We start from the raw sequence: 26,721 nt of genomic DNA, 5'->3' as shown, positions 1-26,721 counted from the left end.
CCGTGAGCTAAAAATATAAAACGAGTGTTTTTAATTTATGTGACATAAACGTGACAGAAAACTTAAAGTGAAGTATTTCTACGTAACAGAGTTGTGAAACGAGTAACGTGAATCTCATCCAATCGTCTTCCGATGCGGCGTCACCTCCCACACCGCCCCTCTCTCGGCAGTATGGCCGCCGTCCTGTAGCCGTTGTAGCTGCTGCTGATGTAAGATTATAGGTTAACAGTTTAAAACAATGTCGGCCGTACTTTTCCTGAACAAGTCTCTGAGCAGACTTCCACCGAGTGTGGCTCGGCAGGTGGTCGGCTGCTGTTACCACACCGAGAGAGGTGTTTACGGGTACCGACCCAAACAGACCGAGAGGAGTCTGAAGTTAGACAGCGACCGCATCGCAGCGCTGAACCAAGGTCAGTATGGGGTTAATACACAGTGTGGTCAGTTCTGCATCACCTGGTGACACGACACACTGTGCTAATGTCACATAAACGTGCTTTATATTGTCACTTGGATCATAGTTAATGTGTGTCAGTGTCTGACACTGTGTTTCCTGCACTGCTCCTCTGACTGTTGCATGTTGTTTTGCAGATCATGGTCTTGCCCGTCTGGTGGAGGCATACAGAGCACATGGACACAAGGCTGCTAAAATTAACCCCCTACTGCCCCAGAAGCCTGTAACTGACAACATCCCGGAGATAAACATGCTGAATGGCACCATCACAGGGAAGCTCAACACCTCAGGTACATGACAGTGTGTGTGGACACCTGCAGACCACATGCAGCACAAGTTGGGTTAATAACAATATCCTCTCTTAATCATGTTTTATTGCTTTTATACATGCAACATTGTGTCACCTATCATTTTTATGCATGCATTTTTTCATGCATTACAGGATAAACACTACCAATGATTCACAGATAGCATAAGAAGTCATATTTAGATATTTTAACTTTATCTAAGTATGACTTTAATAAAAGTGAAAGGAGCAGTACAACCATGTTGAAGGACTCTAATGCAAGTAAAAGTTATGGATTTAAAATCTTACTGATGGATAAGTAAAAGTATTTAAGTGGTTTAAGCAAAATATACTTCTACAAAAAAGTATCAGAAGAAGAGAAGAAGATATACTATAGATATGCTTTATTGATCCCTGAGGAAAATTCAATCATCACTCTGTCATCATATACACACAGGCCTGAAATACACACACATGCACAGGATGAATTAAATGGAGGGATGTCAGAGTGAGGGGGCTGCCTTGGACAGGCGCCCTGAGCAGTGTCAGAAATTAGCAAGGGCCACGGGCCATTTGGCCTGCAATTTATCCAAGAATGCCCCCAAAAGCCATGTTCTGGGGGCCAAAATTGCCCCCAAGTTTTCGAAACAACTATATGTATTTATATTTTTAATGGTATTACAATCTGACATTAAAGTATAATTTTATTTTCATTAAATTAATTTACTGAGCGCCACAGGAAATCATTCCTGCCTGTGGCCATCAAACTATACAACTCCTCCCTCTGAGTGGCACTGAGACTTTTTCACACACTGCAATAATTTAATTTAACTTGTGCAATAACCCCATTCACCCTGACTGTATATATTCTGTTTGTGTAAATAATCTTGTTCAGTTTACAATAAATATATGTATATTTATATATATATATATATATTTATTTACATTTATGTTTGTTAATAATTCCTGTTTATTTAACTATATAATTTGTTAATACTATTGTTTAAATTTCTTATATTTTCACTTATCTTTCCCCTCTTGCAAGGAGCACCTGTAACATAAATAATTTCCCTTTGGGGATCAATAAAGTATTTCTGATTCTGATTCTGATCCGTCATGTCTACAACTCATTTTCCAGACATAATCAACGAGATTGCACTGATTACGTGAGAGTAATCTGACAGAGAAGGGGATGGGGCTTTGCTGTACCATAAGTATAAATTAACCATTTCTTAGGTGATCTGTGTCTACACAATGACAAATTAATGAAAAATTAAGGTAGAATCAAAGTTAAATTTTAAATTAACTTACTTCCAGGATGGCATCTAAGGAATTTATAGTAATTTGGCCTTTTTAACAGTAAAAGTAACTGTAATGTGGTGAAACATTAGTACTGCTATCAGTAGATTAATGGTTAAATCATCACATTTAAACCGGTTGAATTATAGGAAATCTGAGTGATATTTTGCAACCATAACTTTATGTAACCCATTATTTATTTCATTTATAGTGGTTTCTACTGAGGAGTGAAGACACTAACTTAGTTGGTTTTGCTTTTCATGTGCTTATTGTTAGAACATAATTACAATTTTTTGATGGCCCCCAAACATTTTGAAAATGCCCCCATTTTTTAGACCGTGGGGGCCAGAATTGCCCACAGAATATTTTGTTAATTTCATATCCTGGCCCTGAGCAATTTGGGGTTCGGTGCCTTGATCAAAGGCACCTTGGCAGTGCCCAGGAGGAGCACTGGCGGGTCTGCATCTACCCGCTGCTGCCCCCAATTATATTATATTATTACTATACAATTATACAGTTATTTTATTCTATTAATATGACAGATGCAGTAACGTGTAAGTAGAATTATACCGTTGTGGGGCGTCGGTGGCTTAGTGGTAGAGCAGGCGCCCCATGTACAAGGCTGTTGCTGCAGCGTCCTGGGTTCGACTCCAGCCTGTGGCCCTTTGCTGCATGTCATTCCCTCTCTCTCTCTCCCCCTTTCACGCTTGTCTGTCCTATCAAATAAAGGCTAAAAGTGCCCCAAAAAATATCTTAAAAAAAAAGAAAGAATTATACCGTTGTGATTGCGAGAGCTGCAGCGATTAATTGATTAATCGATTAGTCGTCAGCTATTAAATTATTAACCAGCTAATGTATTATTGATGAATTAGTTTGAGTATTTTTTTAAAGAAAAAAATCTCTGATTTCAGCTTCTTAAATGTGAATATTTCTGGTGTCTTTATTCCTCTGTGACAGTAAACCGAAAATCTTTGGGTTGTGGACAAAACAAGACATTTGAGGGCGTCATCTCTGGCTTTGTGAAACTCCACTGACATTTGTCACCATTTTTTGACATTTTATAGACAAAACAACAAAATGATTAATCGGGAAATAATGTAAATAAGCACTAGTTGCAGCCCAGGGAGCCGCTCAAGGTGGAGCTAATTTGAACTATTTTATATAATGTCAGGTAATTGTATTATTACAATGTATTTTGCCTATATGACATAAACAGCTGGATGTCCCAAAACTTCTTAAAATTTAACTCTGAAAAGTTTTCATCCTTGGCCCTGAACATATATCATAACAAATTCAGCCGCTCGTCAGCTCCCTCGCTCCGAACATAAAATCAGGTGTAAAAAATCTGTGTGTTATTCTGGACAGTAACTTGACGCTGGAGCAACATGTAAAGAATGTAGTCCAGTCTTGTTTTTACCAGCTGAGGAATATCTGCAAATGTAGGTCACTTCAATATCACAGAGAAAGTCATACATGCTCTAATGGAGTTTGCATGATCTCCTTGTGTCAGTGTGGGTTTTCTCCAGGTACTCCAGCTTCCTCCCACAGTCCAAAGACATGCAGGTTAACTGGTGACTTGAAATTGGCCATAGGTGCTTGTAAAGCATGAATGACTGTCTGTCTCTAAATGACTACTTGAATAAATTTAGTCACAGTAGTTACACTCCACCACAGTTATTGCCTAGTGAAAATGTAACTCTCACAGACCAGATTTACAGAAACCTGGTAATCCTTTTTAAATTGTTTATTCTTAACTCCACTTTGGAGTTCAAGGGACAGACAACAAATTTAGTGTATTTGATTGTTGAGAGCAAGCTGAAGATTACAGGTGATGTAGTTCAGCCACAGAAGAGGGAGGCTGACTGAAATGCTTTGTAAGTAAGAATAAGAATTTTTTTGGGCTTTTGCATTTAATTGACAGGAGAGAGTGAAGTGGGGGAGTGAGAGAGAGTGGGGGGACGACATGCAGCAATTTTGATGGATCCTAAACTCAACAGGGAGCCAGTGAAGACATTTCACATCGTACATGGTTTTGTTTTATAAACCAGGATGTGAAGAGCTGCCGGACAGTGTTACCTTTCAACTGCGGTGAAACTAAAAGTGCAGATGAGTTTGTGAAAAGCCAGTTAGTTAATTTCATTCACCATTCACACCAGGGATGAAACAGTTATTGATTAGATAAGATTAGAGCCAACGACAGTGGTGCTTCGGTCCCAAGGAGTAAAACATGACAATCACCCATCACTTGTCGGTGTTATCACGACTTATTAAATGTTCTCCTGCAGGTCTAAGACACTTTGGCAAGGCGGAGGCTTCAGTGGAAGAGGTTCAGGCCTACCTGGAAGGAGCCTATTGTGGCCACCTGTCAGTGGAGACCAGCCAGCTGAGCAGCATGGAGGAGAGGGAGTGGTTCGCTGATCGCTTTGAGGAACTCAAGAAGACGAGTTTCTCCACCGAGGAGAGGAAGAAGCTGGCCAAGCTCATGCTGGAATCTCAGGTCGGTCCAAGAAGAAAGAGGAGGATGCAGAAAAATGGCACGTCATGTGTTTTTAATCTGTTTCTTTACTTTCTCTCTCACCACCTGCAGGAATTCGACCACTTTCTGGCCACCAAGTTTGCCACTGTGAAACGTTACGGAGGAGAAGGAGCAGAGAGCATGATGGGCTTCTTCCATGAGCTTTTCCACCACTCAGCCCACAGCGGAGTTACTGACATCGTCATCGGCATGCCGCACAGAGGCCGACTCAACCTCCTGACAGGCCTGCTGAAGTTCCCACCCGAGGTCAGTCAGCCATATTCAGCGTGACGTATACACTTTGAAATCATCCATGACCTAACAGGATTAGACTGTTTATTTAGCATGACTGTAATCAGCAGCACAAGTAAACAGAAAGCCACAGCCAGCTGCCAAACAGTAAACAGGGGTGCAATCACATCAACCAACACTGATCCTCCATCGTTTCTCTCTGCAGCTCATGTTCCGTAAGATGCGCGGCCTTAGCGAGTTCCCGGAGACCTCACCTGCCATCGGGGACGTCCTCTCCCACCTCACCTCCTCAGTGGAGCTGGATTTCGGAGCTGAACACCCTCTTCATGTGACAATGCTGCCCAACCCATCTCACCTCGAGGCGATCAACCCCGTGGCTCAGGGCAAAACCCGAGCCAGGCAGCAGCTCAGACAGGAAGGAGACTATTCACCTGAAGACAGCGCCCTGCCTGGGGACCAAGTCGTCTGTCTGCAGGTACACAACAGCTGATATAGACACGCAGCCAAGAAGTTAAAGTTTACAAAAAGAGGAAGAGCAGTTCAATGCTTTTGCCTTTATTTGACAGTAACAGTAGAGAGACTGTCTAGAAAACATGGAGAGGGACAGAGAGGACGGTGACGTGCATATTTATTTTGTGTGATCAAATTTTTATTTCCCATCACTTTGCAGCAAAACAAATCTATCCAGCGATTCTGATAATATGCCAGTGATCAGCTTGTGTGTATATACATATGTATTACTGCATATAAAGTATTCTTATTCTCCTTTTAGTACCACCGTCTGTCCATATATCTGTCCATATATATGATACAGTATATAAATGCAGTGATTAGCAGCCCTAAAAGGAGCTCCAGTCTTTAAATCACCCTCCTGACTGTCCATCAATACATTTTACTCAAGATGTCCCGATCCGATCTCAAAAATTGGTGTCGGGGGTGATCGGTCATTTTTTTCAAGTGAACGTAATCGGCTATATTGAGCATATAGAGCTCGATCCCATCCTTTATTTTACATCTGCAGGTGTTTTTTACTCACGAAGCTTTCATGCACAGCAACACAATGAGTGCAGCCGTCATCAACTCCCCAACTCTCCACTGCTCCTCTCTCCTCTCCCTTTCTCTTTCCTCCTCTCTGCTGAGCTCCTTTGTGCAAACTGAGCCCCGACCGTGGCAAAACACTACACAGCTTAAACAAAAGCAAAATGCAGAATGAGGCCATTTATTGTGTTACTAACCAGAGTTATGAGCACTGTTTCATTTCAGTTCAGTGTGACATACTGCTTGTTTGTCATCTATGGCACAAACTCACCACACCACTTCAAACTAAGAGTAATTTCTTAATTAATGTGTGTAAAAGAAGTCCGGATGATGAAAGTAAACACTCAGAGGAACACAGCTGATTCAGGCGGCTCAGACACAGGCTGCACCGAAGCAACCAACACTGGAGAATACTCTCCTACAGAGAATTCCTTCAAGCCAGCGACAAGGTCAAAAAGATTAGCCAGAGGGTTTGTTATTTTATACTTTATCTTTTTTTTTTTTTAGGACTTTATTTTTATTGTTTTATACAAGAAATGAACAGACACAACCAGGGACACCAGGCAGGGACATAGGTGAAGGTGAAATGCTTAACATTGTGTAAAACAAACAATGAAAAGAAGCAGGGTTACATTGCAGCATCGAGGACAATCTCAAATGGATCCCTTACCATCAGGTTAAGAGCTAAACTGACGGAGAATTGGGACACCACTTCCCCTCACGTGAATGCTTAAAACCAAGGGGAAGGGCCAAGACCAGGGCTAGTCTGTAAGGGATCCATTTAGGATTGGGGGAGTGGGTCCTTTATGTCCATGATTTTCCCTTAAGATCACAAAGGTTGTTACGGTCCATGACTTTAATTCATGGAAGGATTTTTTTCGTCTTAACACCTTGCAGAGCTATTTAATTGTCAAGAATATAGGTCGACACAGGCGCCTTTACAGAATTCTCCATGGTCTGGCTCCGCCTCCGTTAGATGAATTTATGAAAAGGAACTCTATGAGGTCAACGAGAGCCGGCTCTAGAGGGGACTGTCAAGTCCTGCTCAGGAAAAGTATTTTCGGACAGATGGTGTTTTCATATCGAGCGTCCCAGACATGGAACATTCTACCAAGAACTATACAGGATTCGCCAACTCTTGCCTTGTTCACTAGACATTTCAAAACATGGCTACTAGAGAGTCAAATTTGCACTCATGCATCTTAAGAATTTTATTTTATTTATTATTATTATTTTAATGTATTCTCTTATTATTGTTCTGTGTATCTGTGCAACTGGTTTGTTGGGGTACCATATTTGTATGTGCAAGTATGTCAAGTACTGTAGGTGACATTGTGCAATGTGAATTGGCACTTAGCAAATTGGCACTTTACAAACTGCACTATGCACTTTACTCTGTTATTGCACTATGCACTTTACTGCGTTAGGGCTTATGCAATATACTGGGGCATCTGCAATACGCACTCAGCACTTTGGCACTCTCCACTTTAACTAGCACACCTGCAATTGTAATCAGATTGAAATTTCTATGGTCGCCCAACTCTTCACCTGTTGTGTGTTTTGTGGTTTACATATGTTGTCCTTATGTTGTTCTTCTCTGTGTATTTGGTGTATTGCCAATGGGACTGGAGATGGAAATTAGCCACCTGGCTATAATCCTGTGCATTTACATGTAAATGTCCATTAATGCATATTGTCCCATTTTTAAAAAAAGACTAAATCTCAAATCTCAAAATCTCACAATGGATTGAGTTTAATAACTTGAAAGTTCTTATAGTGTGCACTGTGCAGCCGTATCATCTAGGGAAATAGAAGTATCAGATTGGGACATGGCAGATTCTCAATATTAATTGACTCAGATCAGGGGAAGAAAAACTTGATCAGGACATCCTTACATTTTACTATTTTAAAGCATAATTAAAACAACTTTGCAATTTTCTCCAGTGCAGACCGTCACATGTCCCAGCAGATTAAACCTAATTCCCAGTCAAAACAGGACAGAAATTCACCCGATTCACAGAGAAATAAACATGTCCGCAGCCCTGACCACAAGCTGTTGATCTTCAGTAATGGACATCTGAGTGTCTTCTGTCCTGATCCAGGGTTCAAACTCTGCAGGGCGTAATGACACTAAACCCCTCTGGGCCTTGTTAAAGGAGTCATTATCAAACTAACCTGCTGTGTTACTGACAGCTTGAAGACACTCTCTGCTCTCCTCTCCGCAGGTCCACGGTGACGGCTCTTTCACTGGCCAAGGGATCGTTCCAGAAACCCTGACCCTCTCAAACCTGCCTCACTATAGAGTCGGTGGGAGCATCCACCTCATTGTGAACAACCAAGTGGGCTACACCACTCCATCAGACAGAGGGAGATCCTCTTTGTACTGTAGTGACGTCGGTTAGTGAAAAACGTGATTTTAATATTTGCTTCTTTCTTATAAAGCACAGAAACCTCTGTCAGATTGTACTTATTGTATTGATACCTTTTGAATTGCTGAAGTCTAGAGATTTGTTTTCATGTATCGTGTTTTAATCGGATACTAACGGTCACATTTGCACCACAGGTAAGATGGTGAACTGTGCTGTGATCCACGTAAACGGCGATGATGCAGAGGAGGTGCTGCGGGCCACTCGGCTGGCTGTAGAGTACCAGCGGCTCTTCAGGAAAGACATCATCCTGGACCTGATCTGCTACCGTCAGTGGGGCCACAATGAGCTGGATGAGCCTTTCTTCACCAACCCGGCCATGTACAAGATCATCCGGTCAGTTAGATTCACCTGCTTTACTTACGTTACAAAACCTATTCACTTAAAAAGTTACTGTAGCATAGATAGCATATTCCTCAGGATCCTTAAGCAGATGATAAAACTCTGAAACATGTTCAGATTACAGATCGTCAGTTATTGGACAGTATTCACTTTAAAACATCACTGTCTGTCTTATCCTATCGATTTTGGCAGTGAAATTGCAGGAGCACCAGAAAATTTCAAAAAATGTAGGGCAACTTGTTCCAGTGAGAATAAAACCGCACTGCTCTGAGTTTGTGATTCATACGGCCCCAATGTTCCCGCTAACTATGCAGATTTAATCTAACTCATCTTGATTCTTTCAGCTCTTGGAGCAGATCTGGATCCTCTGTCATAGTGATTTGTCTTGTGTGCTGTCCATTGTGTTTCAGTCGTTCTCAGGGTGTGTTTTTCGGTACAAAAGTGTTTTCAAATCGAAGTTGTTTGTGTTCCACCACAACGCTGCTCACAGGGAAAACAGTTTATCCCCTCCTTTGTGCAGAACATCAGGAAATTGGTCTGCATGTTCTTTAGCAGTGATTTTTGTTAGTAAATGTGAGGCTGTGTGTTTTTTTGGCATTGTTTTGGCCTAAAATGCCAGTTTCACAGCAGTTTTTCTCAAACATTATAATGCATGTTGAAATGATTTTAGATTTTTTTTTGCAATTGAATTTCAGCAGCAGGAGGAAAAAAAATTATTATTCATTAAAAACCAAAGGCAACATGAAACAGCCCTGAAATCAAGTGTAAAATGGCACTGTTCTGAGTGTTTGAAGGAAACGTAACAAAAAGACTAAAAAAGCTTTCACACCATGTTTAAACATTTCTTCGAGACCTTTTATTCTTAAAATAATCTTTATCCCTCACACACACACACAGTTTGTCAAGCAAACAGGCAAACACACCTCCATTATTTTGAGATTTACACCTCACTAACTTTGCATATTTAATCCAATTTACCTTGATTCTTTCAGCACGCGCAGTAGATCTGGATGCAGCAACAGCCTCTGTCTGTCATGGCCATTTGTCCTGTCTTTTCTGCCGATGTATTTTGCTGCATAAGTGTTGTCATTTGATAACTTTTGTGTGTGTTGCACCACAACAGTTGATCTAAGCTTTTTGTGCAGAACAACAGGGAATTGCCGTGCACAGTCTTTGTGTTGATAAATAAGAGATGTTCATTTCTGAATCTTTACAACCAGAAACAAGAAAGTGAGTTCGCTGATTTGCGGGAAACTACAATGATTGGTTAAACTTGCGGAAAAGTTGCGGTAGTCGGACACAATTGCAAGGGCAGCTCACAGGGATGGGTTGAGTATGTGTTAATTGTTCCTGGAGGGGCTGTCATGGTCTCAGGTAGCATGGAAAGCCTTTTCACACAAAAAAACCCCATCACATTTGTTGCTGTGGGTGGTAACATGCTGTGTCATTTTTATTGTCCGACCATTTTTAAACAACAGTTTGAATACTGAGCAAAAGTTCTCTAATTCAAATTCCTGATAATTTATCAATGGTCATCACAGCAGCATTTCCTTAAAAAAATTGTCTCACTCAACAATTTTATTGCGATTACAACTGCTGTAGAGAAATAATGGTGCAACAGGCTTTTCTATGTGATGTGCAGAGGCTACATGTTTGGCTACATGTTTGGGCTCTGACCAGAGAGACAGAGTTTATACAAAAAAAGAGGTTTCTGATTAATGTAAATCTTTAAAATGATAAAATGCTTTGCATTTAAAAGTATACAAAGTTCCTTATGGCAGACAGACTACAAAAATCCACACTTTTTTTGCTTTAACTGAAATTTTTGTTAGCAAGTGGACCTGGTGGGAACAGTAGCACTGGAAGTTGCATCTCGACTGACGTGGTTTTGAGTATTTTCAATTTTATTTTATTTATTTATTTATTTTTTATTTTATTTTTTTCAAAATAGAGTAAAACTAGCACAGGTGGTTTAGAAGCTTCAGTATCTCCCGAAGCACTTCTTGGATCATTAGTATAGATTAATAAATGATGTTATTCCCCCACAGACATATTGTGTCTATCATGTTCTGTTGACTGAATCCTTGTCACGTTGTTGCATCCTCATAGATCTCGTAAGAGCGTCCCCGACTCCTACTCAGACCTGCTGATCTCTGAGGGTCTGATGACCGATGTCGAGCGTGACGAGATCAAGTCCAAGTACTACAGCATGCTCAACGACAAGCTGGCCAACATGACCGTGTACAGCCCTCCACCCACCAACCTGCAGGGCCGCTGGGGGGACCTGGTGGAACCCCAGGCCAGAGTCACCACCTGGGACACGGGCGTCCCCACTCCCCTGCTGCAGTTTGTAGGAGCAAAGTCTGTGGACATCCCTGAGCAAGTCCAGCTGCACAGCCACCTTGGAAAGACTCACACACAGGTACGGTCACCGGCTCTGTCATTTCTGTTAGACTGTCTGTTGACACAGCAGCAGGAAGATAATTTCGTTCCTCTTCCTGTGTGAACTCAGGCTCGGCTGAACAAGTTGGAAGAAGGAACCAAACTGGACTGGTCCACAGCAGAGGCCTTGGCTTTGGGCTCTCTCCTCTCTCAAGGTCAGTGTTAACCAGAAAATACACCAGGTCAAATTTAAATGGAACATTTTCCACCTTTTATGTGGATGTCCAACCAGTGTTGATTGTAATAGAGAAATACAAAACCGTACTAATGAACCTTCATTAATATAGGCCTATATTTTATCTACAAGTGCACGTCACACACTGAGCGAGCCGCCTGTTAATGACGCTGTGGGCAAAGCAGTAATGATTGTGCTAAGTGGCTAATGGACATGTAGCTACTGACATGTTTCAGATGATACGTCATGTTTGTAGTCGACCAATGAAGATGAGTTTACATATCACCTTGGGTTCGTCCTTCACCTTCTCAAAATGATCCCACACTTTGGATTTCCTGCCCGACATGTTATTAACTAGCCTGTGGAATAACTGCAGGTACCAGCCCTGGAAATTAATGTGATTCCTGTCTGAGTGCTGAGTGTGGCCACTTCCTGTGTCTGTCCTTTGAAATTAAATTCCCACATGGTCCAGTCATATAGGTTTTGATTTATTTTGATGAGATGCAGCTCCTAATAGAGTTTCACATTTGATTTTTTGTTTTTTTTTCTGTGACTAAGCAACCAATGAAATCTTGCCGACTAATGACCTTTGTGGTCGTCTAACGTTTGGTCGACTATCGGGGGGCAGCTCTATTAGTAGGCTATTTTTAGACGGCAAATCAATAGCATTTTATGAATAATGACTAACAGACTGACAGGCGTCTTGTTCAGTAATGATATGGGGCCTTAATATTGTGGGACACACTTTTTAATTGCCTCTCACAGTATGAAAGCAGAACACGTTATGGTCATGGATACATTTTACATTTTTTATTGTCCTGACTGACTGAGATATTCAGCCATAGTTGCAGAGATTGAAAACCGTACCGTTTATGCCAACAGAAACTAAATCATTCTGCTGTAATACGTTTCACTGTAGGCATCTTTTGTTGGATGATGTCACAGACACCAAGAGAGCCCGTTTGTGCATGAAAGTTTTACTCCAGGTGTACTGGAGACCTTCAGGTTCCCGAGGATAAACTGGAAAAGAAAACCAAGACTAGCGGGGCCAAGAGAGAAGACTGGCAGATTTTTTGTCACGCTATGTTTTAGTCAACAAAGTCATAGCTATAGGCTTGTAGACCAGTTAAAGCTCTGGGTGTCAGAAGCTTGCATGCAATGCCGTCATGGCTCCATGAGCAGGAGGACTCAGCTTTCAGCTTCAATCAACTACATTTACCATCAACACTAATTGGACAGCCACGTTAAAGGCAGTGATTTTTCCCTTGAGGAGTAATTGACTTTTATTTCTGTAGAGGAAATGGATTTGTAGATTTCAAATTATTGTTGTTACAGGCTTTAATATTCGAATCAGCGGACAGGATGTTGGAAGAGGCACGTTCAGTCACCGACACGCCATGGTTGTTTGCCAAGACACTAATGACATGTACATCCCTCTGAACAACATCAGCCCTCAGCAGACAGGTTTCCTCGAGGTAAAATCATTGTAAATCAGATAAATTGTTCTGAACATAATCTGTCTAAATCATTTAATATCTGTAACCACAATATTAAACAATTTCATCCTCTCCTGTTTCATATTGTGATGTCTTCGTGTGTGTTCAGGTGTGTAACAGCCCGCTGTCTGAGGAAGCGGTGCTTGGGTTTGAGTACGGTATGAGCATCGCCCAGCCGAAGCTTCTGCCCATCTGGGAGGCTCAGTTTGGAGATTTCTTCAACGGAGCGCAGATCATCTTTGATACCTTCCTCTCTGGAGGTAAACTTCTGACCACAGATTCATCATTACTCTCATTATCTTCTATTTCTGGAAGAATGTTCACACATCAGATGTGACACTGCTGTGTCCCCAGGTGAAGCCAAGTGGCTGCTGCAGAGCGGGTTGGTGATCCTGCTGCCTCACGGGTACGATGGAGCCGGACCTGAACACTCATCCTGCCGTATGGAACGTTTCCTCCAGGTCTGTGGGACTGACATGTAACCAGTGTCAAATCAAGTTACCAGTTTATGATTTGTGTCAGTAGCATTCATGTCAGCATCCCAGATGTAATTAGAAGTGACACGTCAGACCTGGCACTCAAAGGGTATCCTGTGTATCCAGTGAGTAATGGGATCAACATTTTTTGAAAGTGGTCTGGTATTATAGCGACAGTGCTGCGGTCTGCAGTAGCTAAACAGGCTGCCATGTAACCACTCGAGGTGTTCTCACTGTTTAGTTATGTTTACTAAAAGTGGTTGTTTTTGTCACTGACAGGCTCAGACTGTCATTATAGTTGTCTTGGGAAAGGATCCCTACAGAGTTCGACCTTTTTGTGAAGGAGAATGGACAAATTCACACTGACGCTACTTGGTCCGCTTTAAATGAACCCTCGCCGCTTCCATGGATAGTTTGGTTCGTTTGGAGTGGTGCGAATGCTCATTTGAACTCTGGTGCGGACCAAACGAGCGAACCCTGGTCCATTTGAAAACTGAGGGTCTCGGTTCACTTGAACGTGAACCCTGGTGTGGTTGTCTTACAGTGGGAAATGCAAACAGACTATCCAGCAAACCAAAGAGAGGAAGGGAACCAAAGAGAGGAAATGACGTAGAGCGCAGTGCATTTTGGGTTGAAAAAAAAACAAACAAACAAAGCCGACAGCACAAACCAGGAGAAGCAGAGGTAAAAACGTAAAAACAGAACCCCATGACTGCATAAATTTGGTGTTACTACATTGTTTCTGTGGTGACAAAGCTGGCTGAAGGGGATGGATTTCCGTTTTCAGTCCTGGCCAATCGATGAGCCCGGTTTTCTTCTTCCTCATGCTTTTTTTCTTCCTGGTCAGTGGCCATTTCGGGCCATACTGCCCCCACATGAGCATCTGTTGTAACTGCTTGATGTTGTCCAGGCTGTTTGAACTGAACCAAATGGTGTGAAATTTTTCGGCATTCCCCACCCAATCAAACCGAGTCCCCCTGGACTATCCTGGTGTGAATGCGCCCTAAGACCCTTTTTGTTTGACCAGGAACAGCTTTGAAATCGCCACCACCAAATCCACCAAACTGTGATTTTATCATCATAAAACACACTTCATCCAGAGTTTAGAGAAACAAAATAACACATACAAAAACCATCTATGTTCATTTTTCCAATGTTCCAACAATAACCACTTCTGGTTTGGTTGAAATAAACCCTTAATTCACCCAGTTAGATGTTAAAACATGCTGTCCATATACACACTAAAATTACTGTTTATTTAAATGGAGTCTGGAGTGTTTGGCAGTAGGGACTTCCGGGCTGTTTCTGGTCAAACAAAAAGGATCTTACTCTTTAACAAAAAGATCCTTTCCATACTGTTGTCAGACACTTAAAGTAACAATCTGAGCCTGTCAGTGGACAAAACAAGCGCTTTGAATGGACGTGAATTGACGTTGAGAACATCCCCCGAATGGTTATACTGCTGCCTGTTTCACGGCTGCTGTTGCGGCAGCTCTCGCTCAATACTGGACCAATTTCAAAAACTGTTGTCCCCATTATTCACTTTGACACAGGTTGACACCTAACACTTAACTTACCCTTTAATATTATGTTACTGCTGGAAAACAAAACAAACATGGACCCCTCAGGTCAGACAAAGGTAGTTGAGTCCAAATTACAGTGCGAGTTGTACACAGTACACAGCACACAGTATTTCTTCTCACTCACACAACCAGCTTTGCCGTCATTCATTCGATTTTGAGTAGTCAAATGACGTGAACCATCACAAGTGGTGATCTTTTTTTATCTCTATTTGCATCCCATGTGACATGAACACTGCATGACCACATGTTCAAGTTCTGCAGATTCATCTGGTGTCGCTTTATGATACGCTAAAAAACCTTGGAAGTTTTCATGGAGGTTTAATGTTTCACCTCAGCCAGAACAGAGGTTATCTTTTCATTTCAGTCCAGTTAAAGCTTCAGTCCAGTTAAAGCTTTGAGAAGAAGAGTTTTAGATTACACTTTGTGGACCAGCGCCCCTTGGCCCCTTGATTATACTGTAACTGTTAAACTGAGTTCATGTGCTGGTGCAAAGATCTAAATAAACAAACAGACACCTGCATACTGGGAAAACTTAAGAAATGAGCTAATGAATCACATTTAAATGAAATACTGTGTCGTGGCCAGTCCATGACATCTTTCTTCAGTGCAAAGGAACATGGTGCAGCTCAGAGGATATAATTAACAGGCCATTAACAGGAGTAATCAATAACAAATCAGCGGAGATAATGTATCCTAATCGTCCATTAGCAATCAGCAGACAACAGGCATCAGATTGTGTCGGAAATCACTCCACTGTTTACTCACATAATAGGCACTCTGTCGTTTACACTGTAGTGAGCGGTAAATAGAGACTTCAGACACTTAATGATCGTCATTATTTTGCGTCATCACAGCTTTAGTGACACACAGCTGTAATTTTATTGATCTCTAAGTGTGATGCAATGTAGGATTGTGAGCTTAAAGTCACACACATGCCCTGCACTCTGCTTGCACTCCACACAAGACCAGTTTTGGGGCATCAAAGCTTCAGTAAGAAATATCCAGGATTAATAGAAGCAGGGGTGGTAATGAGAGATAAGACGACATTTTATGAAAACATCAGTTTTCAGTAAGTGCACCTAAAATAGTGTGACGGTTAACCACTTTGTCAGCATGCAGTTCATAGTAGCATTATCCATAAGAGCTAGAAAAAGAATACTTTGCAAGATGGCTGCTGTTACTAACACTTTTCAGGTGATTTGCAAAGCTGGTTGTAGGTTTCTGATTTGCCAGTTTCCTTTGGCTTGTCTAGCGCTCAACTTTTTGGGGTTCATCTTTGTAAATTTTGAAACTGTTTCAGAAGCTTGACTCTTTTGATACCTTGCGTATCTTTAACCCTGTCATGGGTGGTCAAAGAGCCTGTTTAGACCTGGTATTAACACGAGTCTTGAGTGATCCGGTCACAAGGGGACTGCACTTGTGTAGCTTTTTTCTTTTACACTACATGTCACATTCACACACACATTCATACACTGGTGGCCGAGGCTACCATACAAGGTGCCACCTGCTACTCAGTAGCCATTCACACACACTCACACCGATGGAACACCCATCGGGAGGAATTTGGGGTTCAGTATCTTGCACAAGGATACTTTGGCATGCGAATTGGAGGAGCCGGGGATCGAACCTCCGATCTTCCAATTAGCGGACGACCTACTCTGCCTTCTGAGACACAGCTGCCCTGTAGTGTTGTAACAGGTGTAAGCGACCACAGAGATGCATTGTGATCCAATCTGACCACATATCCTCTGTAGTGTGAACTCTAATGCGTCCTGATGCATCCCTGACAAGGGCTACATCTTCAGTGTCGGTCATGGTGGTTGCTTTGGTGACAAGGGGTTATTGCTCCATAGCTTGCCCATTTTACAACAAGTTGCACTAATTGTTGCATGATCGTCCATCATTTTGCCCTGTGGAAGGAGACATGCTGAATTCTGTTGACAGCGATATCTCCAGCTCTACAGACACAACTGCTAATGTGACTAGCGAGCAGCTAGTGAGAATGTAGACGTAATAACAGTGTGCTGGGCTCTTAAACGTCTAAGGCTAGTGATGCGGCCAGTGATAAAATCTCAACACACACAACAAGTGGTCAGCTGGAAATGCGTAATAGACACAGGTGTGTACAGCGATGTGTCTCAGCTTTCCACTTGTGTTCAGATCACAGAAACACGTGCTAATAACAAGTCACAAGACTGGGCCTGTCATTAAACTTAAATGTTCGTGTCTGAGTTAACTAATAATTAATGTTAATGCATAATGAGTTACGTTGGATTGTTATATCTTAATTTATGAGCTTTTTTGGATTTTCTGGGTAAGGGTATAGAAGAATGGAGCTTTTGAATACTGATTTGGACATCGGTTAACATGGCAACCATCGAAGCTTCGAAGGCTTTAAGTCAGCCCTGGTGCACAATTTAATAACTAAGCGGAGATTAAAGACATAGCATTTGTCTGAAGTCGGTGGCTTTTCATGGGATGGTCCACTATGTGGCATTTTAGCTGTATTTTAACATCTAAATGTGATGGAAGATCAAGAAAGTGATGGTAGTACTGTTTTCAAAGCCTTGATCTTTCTCTGCTCGTTTACTGATTCAAGTTTAGATGTTTCTCAACTGACCGGCAGGTTTCTAGTCAGTTACATGTTATGTTAAACGTTAGCTGTACAGTAAATGATTGCTAACTTGTCCTGTTTTGTCTCCTAGATGTGTGACAGTAAAGAAGAGGGTGTGGACGGTGACAACGTGAACATGGCTGTGGTCAACCCCACCACATCTGCTCAGTACTTCCACCTGCTGAGGAGGCAGATGATCCGGAACTTCCGCAAACCTCTCATTGTGGTTGGACCCAAGATGCTGCTCAGATTCTCTGTAAGCACTGCAGAAACATGTAACATGCAAAACAAATTCATTTTCTCAGATATTTCCGCGCAAGTGGCCAAATAATGTGTGTTGTTCTTGCAGGGGGCAGCATCCAGTCTGGCTGAAATGGCACCAGGAACGTCTTTCAGACCAGTGCTGGGTGACACTTCAGTCTCACCTCAAAGGTACAGAGAACTTTGATGGAACTTTTAGACCTCTTCAGTTATTGTAATTTATTCTGTAGTTTGTCCTCAGTGTGGTGAAAAATATTTAAAGGAATAATTAGGTGTTCATGGACTTTCCCCCCTCCAAAACGTGGATGTTTTGAACAGCCCCTTAATACAACCTGCTAAAACAAGGAAGACCCTTACAAAGCATGTCCCATACGATCCACTGAGTCCATTTTTCTGTTATTCCACACAGTGTCCAGAAGGTGGTGCTGTGCTCTGGGAAGCATTACTATGCCCTGCTGAAGCAGAGGGAGACAGCCGGAGCCAACCAGAACACAGCGCTCATCCGACTGGAGGAGCTGTGTCCATTTCCACTGGACGCTCTGCAGCAAGAGCTCAAAAAATACCCCAACGCCAAAGGTATGTGTGGGACCGCCACCTCCACTGTCAGTGGGCACACTTGACTGCAGAAGTGACATCACAACTACAGTTTGATTTCAGTCCAATCATTGAGGAAAAGTTCATCCCCCATTTTATTTAGGTTTTTGTTAAATCAAATTAACCCTTTAACAACATTGTTTTTGTTGTGAACAGTTCAGCCTGAAGCACTTGACTGTGTTCCTCACCATATGTTATAATATCTGGTCTTCAGTAGAGTATAGAGGGTAAAAAATGACATAAATATCAGTAAAGAAATAAAGAAATATTGGAACACAGTAATAAAGAAATACATATGGAAATAAAAGAAAAAAGAATAAATAAATGCTGAAATAAATATGGAAATAAAGAAATAAAAAAATACAAAGTTAGGGCCTTCTACCTCATTAACATACAGACACGGAAATATAGAAATTAATGAATTCATACAATGGTAAATAAATTCAGAAATAAATAAATAAATAAAAGAAGAAATAAATGCTGAAACAAGTATGACAATAAAAAATAAATAAATGCAAAGGTTAGGTCCTTCTACCTCATTAACAAACAGACAGAAACACAGAAATAGATACATATGGACATAAATAAATTAATACAGAAATAATAAAAGAAAAGAATAAATACATGCTGATATAAATACATTCTGAAATTCTAAAAAGAAAAAATAAATTAATAAATACAGAGGTCAGGACCATCTACCCTATAAATAAATTGATTTATATAGAAGTAAATAAATACAGAAATAAATGAATGAAAGCATAAATACATGCTGAGATATAGAAAAAAAAATGCATATGCAAGGACCTTCTACCTCATTAACATGCACGGAGGAATACAGAAATGAATAAATCCACAAATGAATAAATAAAATCTGAAATAAATTAATAAATGCGGAGGTCAGGATCTTCTACCTTATTAACACACAGACAGAAATAAATAGATGAAACAATTAATTAATGCTAAAAAAAGGGGGAAATAAATTAATAAAAATACATGCATATGTTACGACCTTCTATCTCATTAACATGCAGACAACTACATAAAGAAATAATTAATTAACTAAGGCAGATGTCAGGATCTTCTACTTCATTAACATACAGACAGAAATAAATAAATTCATACAAAAGTAAATACATGAATGAATACGTGAAATTATGGCAATAGAAAATAAATAAGATAATATAAACATTAATAATATAATATACATAAATAGAAATAATTGTGATAAAATGTACTGTTAAATTTAAGATATTTATTTATGTCCTGTTTACTCATCAACTTTATTTATTTATGCATTTATCTATTTATTTCCATATTTATTTTACCATTTATTGATTTGTTTGTCTATCTATTCATTTATTTATTTATTCCTATATTTATTTATGAATTTTAGTATTTATTAATTGATTCTTCAGTCATTTTATGTCCTCTACAGTAAGACAACTAATTAATAGCCCCTACAACAACCCCAAACTTAATATAAATGTATTAAAGTTCATAATACGTGATTTAGGGCTTCACCTGATGATTGTTTGTATCTTCAGTTATTGACAATATAAATTTATCTGATATATTTTTTGCCTCAGTTCAGTAAAATGCTTGCTTAAAAAACATCATAGGCCAAATAGACGTTTTTAAGATGCACTGAAATGACTTATAAAACAAATTTTAAGTCCACTGTATGTTCGATTTTCATGTATACAGTCAGTATATTCAGCTTGATGGTAATTCTGTCAGACAGCAGTGTGTAATGTAATCTGTTGTCTCTTTGTGTCCACTGTTCCTCTTCCCTAACGTGCTCGCTGTGTTTTGCATAATGTCATAATTTCTAAGGCCCTGTGAATATGCACATTACATCATACTGCAGTCTGACTGGTGCACAAGAGGCAACACAAGTTTATTTATATAATGTTTTTCCCACACACAGACAAGTCGTAGTTCCTTACCCCGAGCTTAAATATGCTGTAAAACAACGTCTGATAAAACTACATATTCTGTAAAGTTTCAGGTCTACGTCCTGCTGAGACATATGTTATTCAATTCTCTTTATATTTTCATGATGACACTCTTATTTGCTCTCAGTCTCCAGTGAAAGTGATTTAAAGTGAGCATTGACCTTCGACCTCTCACTGACAACACAAAGTAATTTCAGTTTAACATTGTTTACTTGGAGGAGAGTGATTTTTCTTCAATACGCTCGGGACCACTTGATGACACAGCCGTCTAAATTTGAGCGTCGGGGAGAATAACAATTACAAAAGCTGCTCTTTAAGTGAGTCACACTAAGTTGAATGCCACTCAGCGGCATGCGGCAACTTCAATAGAAGTCTGACAGTCGCCACTTTCAAACAGAGTCCCGAAGAAAAAACATTAGACAACTTACAAAGAAACAAGAAATGCCGGTTCATCAGTGTTTCTGTCAAACAAAAATCTAAAGCATGATCTTCAGCAGATTGGTTTTCACTGCGGGGCTTTTGTGTTAAGTGTCTCTGTTATTTTGTCCATGCTGAATGACTGTCAATCCAGACTCTGACTGCTTCACTTTGTTATGCAAGACTTTCCGAGCATGAGGAACTAAAAGCTATCAGTGTCAACATCCTTCTCTTTACCCAGACATCTTTGCAGCTGTGGGTTAAGTGTTTTTAGTAAAGACGATTTTTGCTCTTCTGACAAACTGCAGCACAGTTACATCACGTCAGATGATCCTGAAGTCACCTCTGAGTGTTTCTTTAACCCTATGCAATCTTTGTTTGAGAGTTTCTTCCGTCAGGCTGTCTAAAAACGTCAAACGTGTTCCTGGGTTCCTTGTCCTTCAGGTCAGTCTTAGATGAATGGACGAATAACTCGATGAGTTTCTTACAACACAAATCTGGACTGAGAAGATCGTAAACACAGTCATAGCAAAAACTTCATACCAACAATCACCACCACGCAGGAGTCAAAACAATGATAGGTAACTTTTGTTCCAGTCTATTTATCTTGGGAGTCGGGACATCTGCAAGGTCCTCATCTTATCTTAACCAGCAGACACACAGTCTCTTCACATAATGTACGCCAAGTGTGAAGGACTCCGAGGCCTCTGAAAATACCAAACCATGACCATGGACAAATTATACATTCATGATGACACTCATATACCTTCATGTCAAATACTTCCTTCTACCAAACTATCCATATTCTAAGGGTGTTGTTCCTTTTCAGCCCTCTAAACAGATTCATTCAGACCCCTCTGAAGCGAACCAGACGAGTTTGGTTCGCTTCAAGTCTGCGGTGCGGTTCACTTGACCTGTGCCTTGCGAACACTCCAGGTTCTCTTTACTTTTTAATACAAAATCAGGTCCGCACACTAGAAACTGCTCCTTTTGGAATTTTAATCGTATCACGTGATGTTTCTGGCACCAGCCCTTCATCAGAAATGAACGAGATAAGGAGACACACCTCTACATATACAACCAGTGGTGGTCGCCCAACAGATAATGTGATAACACATGTAGCTATACAGAAACTGGGAACAACACACTGCAAAACCAGAACAAAATTACATCAAAGTAAAATCAAAACTATGTTAATTATATATATAAGCTGTAGTGTGAAAATAAAGAGGACTGAGGCCCCATCAGAGCTGAAGTTGACCAGAAAGAGTCCTCTTTCAAATGAAGTGACAATGTGACCACAACAAGAACTGAGTCTCTTTTCTGTTGGTCCACTTTTAGGTGCACTTTAAGAGGACTGAATTCAGTTTGTTGAAAGAGAACCATATGTGAAAACACCCCAAGAGACTTTAGTGTCTACTACAGCACTTGTTATTATTTTGATGCTGTTTGATTTGAAGTAATACAACAATACATTTCTTGGCTTCCATTAAGTTTTATCAGCACAACAGCGCACATGCTTTCATCACTGTAAATGTTTCTCCCTTATCCATGATATCCATCCACACCAGGGTGTTACCTGCCATTATACAGTTTATCACAGTGCCTAGGGGTTCTGTGCTGCGTCTCTGCATGAACATAAAAACAATGTGGAGAACATCTGGATGAGCCGACGCATGAGACGGCTTTTGCCAACAGGAGGGGTCTCTACCTTTCTTCTTGTGGCATGAGCAGGTGGTTGGTAGGTGTGGGGCAGGGAGGAGGACGCTACTTGCTGCAGTATTGGGAATTCAGTCGTGGGTTTCGATGGTTATGTTGACGTGCTCACTCTGAAACTTTCTCTTGACTGGAATTTTTTAAGAGCATGAGGAGGTGGTGCAGATTAATATAAATGCAGTAGCTCTCATACCATTCAAAGGTTTTGTTGAGGATTTTTCTGTTGAATCTAATTTGGCAATATTGTACACCCCATGTAAAAAGGCTTTGTCCTTGCCGCCGCAGAGGCCGCACGTTCAGTTCCAACCCATGGCCCTTTGCTGGATGTCGTCCCCCCTTTTGCTCTGGATCTGTCCTGTCTAATAAAAAAAAGCAAAACGCCAAAAAATAATAAAAAAAAAAAATAATAGTAATACATAATTTTGTTACTAAAATGTCCTAAAATAGTGGAAACAACCATCACAATTTTCCGGTGTTTTCCGGCTGCCCATAAACCAAAGATAATCAGTTTAGCACAACAGAAGAGCAAGAAAACCTGCAGTATTCATATATGAGAAAATGTTTGCTGATTATCTTTCTATAAAACAGCTAATCAATTATTTGGGTTATCGTTAGAGCTTAAAAACTCATATTAAAATATACTATTTTCCCTGTCTACACAAACAGTGAACCACTTGAAATCTTGTTGAGTGAAGGCACTGCATGTTCCAAGGCTGGAGTTTTAGTTATTCAAATGTCATTGAAAGCTGACATTTGTAAACCTCTGTAACCTTGAAAGTTCAGGTTTCACTTCCGCTCTCACGATTTCATTGTTCTCACCTCCCCAAAGCGAATCACAGACAGTTTCAGTTTGATCTGGATCAAACCGTCCGCAGTTGCAGGGTAAAAGAAAAGAACTCCCCAAGCTGCAGGAGCAAGTCACATGTTTGATGAGTCATGTCTTCTTTTACTTTCATTATCAGTAATTTTAAAAAATATCCCCCTCAGAGTTCGTGTGGAGTCAGGAGGAGCCGCAGAACATGGGTCCCTGGTCGTTTGTAGCACCCAGGTTTGAGAAGCAGCTGGCCTGCAAGGTGAGCAAACAATTTGAAGCCTAATGTTTCAGAAATTCTTAAAGGGACAGTTCAGCCCAAAATCAAAAATACATATTTTTCCTCTTACCTGTAGTTATATTTACTAGTGTAGATTTTTTTGGTGTCAGTTGCAGAGTGTTGGAGATATCAGCTGTAGAGACGTCTGCCTTCTCTCCAATATAATGGAACTAGATAGCACTCGGCTTGCGGTGCTCAAAGTGCCAAAACGTTTCATTTAGAAAACTCAACAGCACTGTCTCTTTCCAGAAATCATGACCTGGTTACCATAGATAATCCACAGACCTTGTTGTGAGCAGTTTCATTTCATTCATTTCATTCATCACTTTTTTCTTTCTACCAAACTACACCCACCAACTGTATCACTGCACAGAAGGAAGCCTGCATCTACTTCTAGCTTACCTAGCACCACTCAGCTAGCTAACGTTACAACTCAGCCGAGGAGGACGCCAATAATGTTTACATCGCAAAAGCATGAGCCTCTTATCCGTGAGTAGATGCACTCTTCCTTTTGTGCAATGATACGGTTGGTGGCTGTAGTTTGGTAGAAAGAAAATAGTTCCTACATGAAACTGCTCACAACAAGGTCTGTGGATTTTCTTGAGTCACCGGGTCATGATTTCTGGAAAGAGACATTGCTGTTGAGTTTTCAAATGTATTTTTTATGGCACTTTGAGCACCACAAGCTGAGTGCCATCTAGTTCCATTATATTCAAGAGAAGGCAGACATCTCTACAGACGATATCTCCAACACTCGGCAACTCACACCAAAACAATGTACACTGATAAATAGCACTACAGATTAGGGAAAAAATATGTATTTTGGATTTTGGGGTGAACTGTCCCTTTAATGCTACACAAACTAGACCTCCTTTGTCTCTTTCAGCTCCGGTTAGTGAGCCGACCTGCTCTGCCCGCTCCTGCTGTCGGTATCGGGACCCTCCATCACCAGCAGCAAGAGGCCATCCTCACTGCGACCTTCTCCTGAAAGACTCAGCGAGACTAAATGGGAACTAAAATAAGCACTGCTGCACGAGCATCAGCACTACACTACATACTGGTATCTGCCGTGGTCCACCAAACCATTGCTGCTACATGTGCTGCACGGCAGATACTCGGGACCTTTTAGACGATGCATGTGCAGCTTAAAAGATAAATTGGGCACTAATAAACAGAACAAAGGAAAGGAAGTGTTTAAGAGAATAGTGTTGGAATTTTTTTTATCTCTTACAGTCAGACACAGGGTTTTAATTATTATTTTATGGTTTCGAAGAAAGGCTTATATTCCCGTCTGCTTGTTTCTAATATATTTCCCCCTCTCTCTCTCATTTAATATGCCTGTACTCTTTATGTGTTCAACGGCAAGGCACTGTGGTAGCACAAAGAACAACTGCTGATGTGTTTCAGATGTGAATCGAGGCCTTAGAGACGATGTTTACAATGTGATTGAAGTAACTGTTGGCTGACTAACGTATTTGTAGCACTTGGGACTGTGTCTTACCTGACAAACTGGCACATGCTTCACGTTTCAGGAATCAAAACTGTTACATCATCTTACATTTTCAGTCCGCACAAGTTGTCCATGTTTGTAGTATTCTCAACAGACAGTATCAGTAAAGGTTGTTAGAAATATCCTTAAAATGATTTATGTAAGAACAAGATTTCTGAAGACACACAAAAGAGTTGTTCCCATTTTGACTGCTGAGTGTTGTGTCCAGGTGTATTTGGATATTTCATGGCACAGATTTGGGCTAATAAGTACTGGATCATTATCATTATTTAATCAAAGTTCAAACAAAGGCAGAAAAAATAAAGGCATTAAGGGCTAATGTGAATACACCAAATCGGGTAGATATTAAATGGAAATATTTTCAAATAAATCTATTTTCATGTTTCATGCATTGTGGTTTTTATTTCTCCTATCATACTCATGTAAGAGTCAACAGACCTGTTAAATTTTGACTTCATGTGATTAGAAAACGTTTCTCAGGTAGTTATTTATATTGATAGTTGTTTGTTTTATGTACAACTAGAGATTATAATAGTATTCTCAGTGGGCTCCACTGTTAAAGCCAATATACAACTGTGATTGGAGCCAAAAAACATTAGCTGCTGAGAAAAAAGACACTTTATACTGTCATATATATTGTTAAATTCATGCAGTAGTCTCAACTGATTTAGCTTTGCACTCCTGTAACACTTCCTGGCTCATGACTGACAAAGATATTGTCCTTTTATTTCACGCACTCTTCTTTGTCTTCCTGGTGACATGACCTGTACGCCTCCCTTCAACACCCGCTCACATCTGGCTTTTGTATTTACAGGGAAAGGTTACAATCAGCATTCATCCCCAGGACAGATGACTCTGCAGTAGTCATGGGTATTTATCGACTCCAGCTCCAGGTGACTGATGGAAACATGACACCCGAGTGGACGTGTTAATTTTCAGCCCCTTGCAGCATGTCTCTTCCTTTCTCTGTCATGATGCACCACCACAAATCCATCTGTCTCCGTCCAGCATTGTTACAATTTAGTCGCCACCTAGTTTGAAAGAGAGGCTAAAAAAGCAAAAGATATAAAAAAAGAAGTAACCACTGTAACACTTTCACAGGCCTCTGTGCTGCTTTCTACTCTTTATTAACTTGTTTTCCAGTGCGTCCGTGATGTTGAAAAAAATTACAAATTACAAACAATATAAAAAATACAATAAAAATATTGTAAAAAGTATAGTAAAAATATAGTTAAAATATAGAAAAAATATATAGTAAAAATATAGAAAAAAATATATAGAAACAAATATAGGAAAAAAAATAGTAAAAATATTGTAAAAATATAAAAAATAAAGAAAAAATATAGAAAAACAGAAAATATATTAAACAATATAGAAAAAAATATAGTAAAAGGTATAGTATAAATATAGAAAAAATATAGGAAAAAAATAGTATGGGAAAAAATTTTGGAAAAACAGAAAATACAGTAAAAATATAGAAAAAATATAAAAGTATAGTAAAAATATAGAAAAATAAAGTAAAAATATAGAAAAAAACAAAAAATACAGAAAAAAGTATAGTATAAATGTAATTAAAATATAGAAAAAAACATGGTAAAAAATATAGTAAAAGATATAGTAAAACATTGTCAAAACAGAATGGCATGCTCGTCTGCTGCAGTGCGGCAACCTCTGAGGCTGAAAAATGAAGCCAATGTGGCAAGTGCCAAAAACTACAGTTCTTTGAATGGTCACTTGAGGCTGGCTTCAAAAGCGAGTCAGTCCCCACAGACCTCCATGTTA

At 40.2% G+C, this 26,721-nt stretch overlaps 1 protein-coding gene across 1 annotated transcript; it reads left to right on the top strand.

Annotated features, from left to right (window-relative positions):
* dhtkd1 (dehydrogenase E1 and transketolase domain containing 1) lies at positions 1-25,326 on the top strand. The gene is made up of 17 exons (XM_049574786.1): positions 1-410; positions 589-741; positions 4,322-4,533; positions 4,624-4,818; positions 5,009-5,278; positions 8,067-8,238; positions 8,405-8,603; positions 10,719-11,031; positions 11,122-11,206; positions 12,562-12,701; positions 12,832-12,982; positions 13,077-13,183; positions 17,487-17,651; positions 17,745-17,827; positions 18,066-18,232; positions 23,326-23,411; positions 24,316-25,326. Exons 1-17 carry the CDS (start codon positions 239-241, stop codon positions 24,415-24,417), a joined length of 2,772 nt encoding a protein of 923 aa, XP_049430743.1. The 5' UTR covers positions 1-238; the 3' UTR covers positions 24,418-25,326.
* Positions 25,327-26,721: the final 1,395 nt, after the last annotated feature.

This window comes from Epinephelus fuscoguttatus, linkage group LG4 (assembly GCF_011397635.1).
Source record: "Epinephelus fuscoguttatus linkage group LG4, E.fuscoguttatus.final_Chr_v1".
In the NCBI taxonomy this organism is placed as follows: Eukaryota; Metazoa; Chordata; class Actinopteri; order Perciformes; family Serranidae; genus Epinephelus; species Epinephelus fuscoguttatus.
The sequence above is the reverse complement of the archived record's forward strand: the minus strand, read 5'-3'. Positions and strand labels throughout refer to the sequence as shown.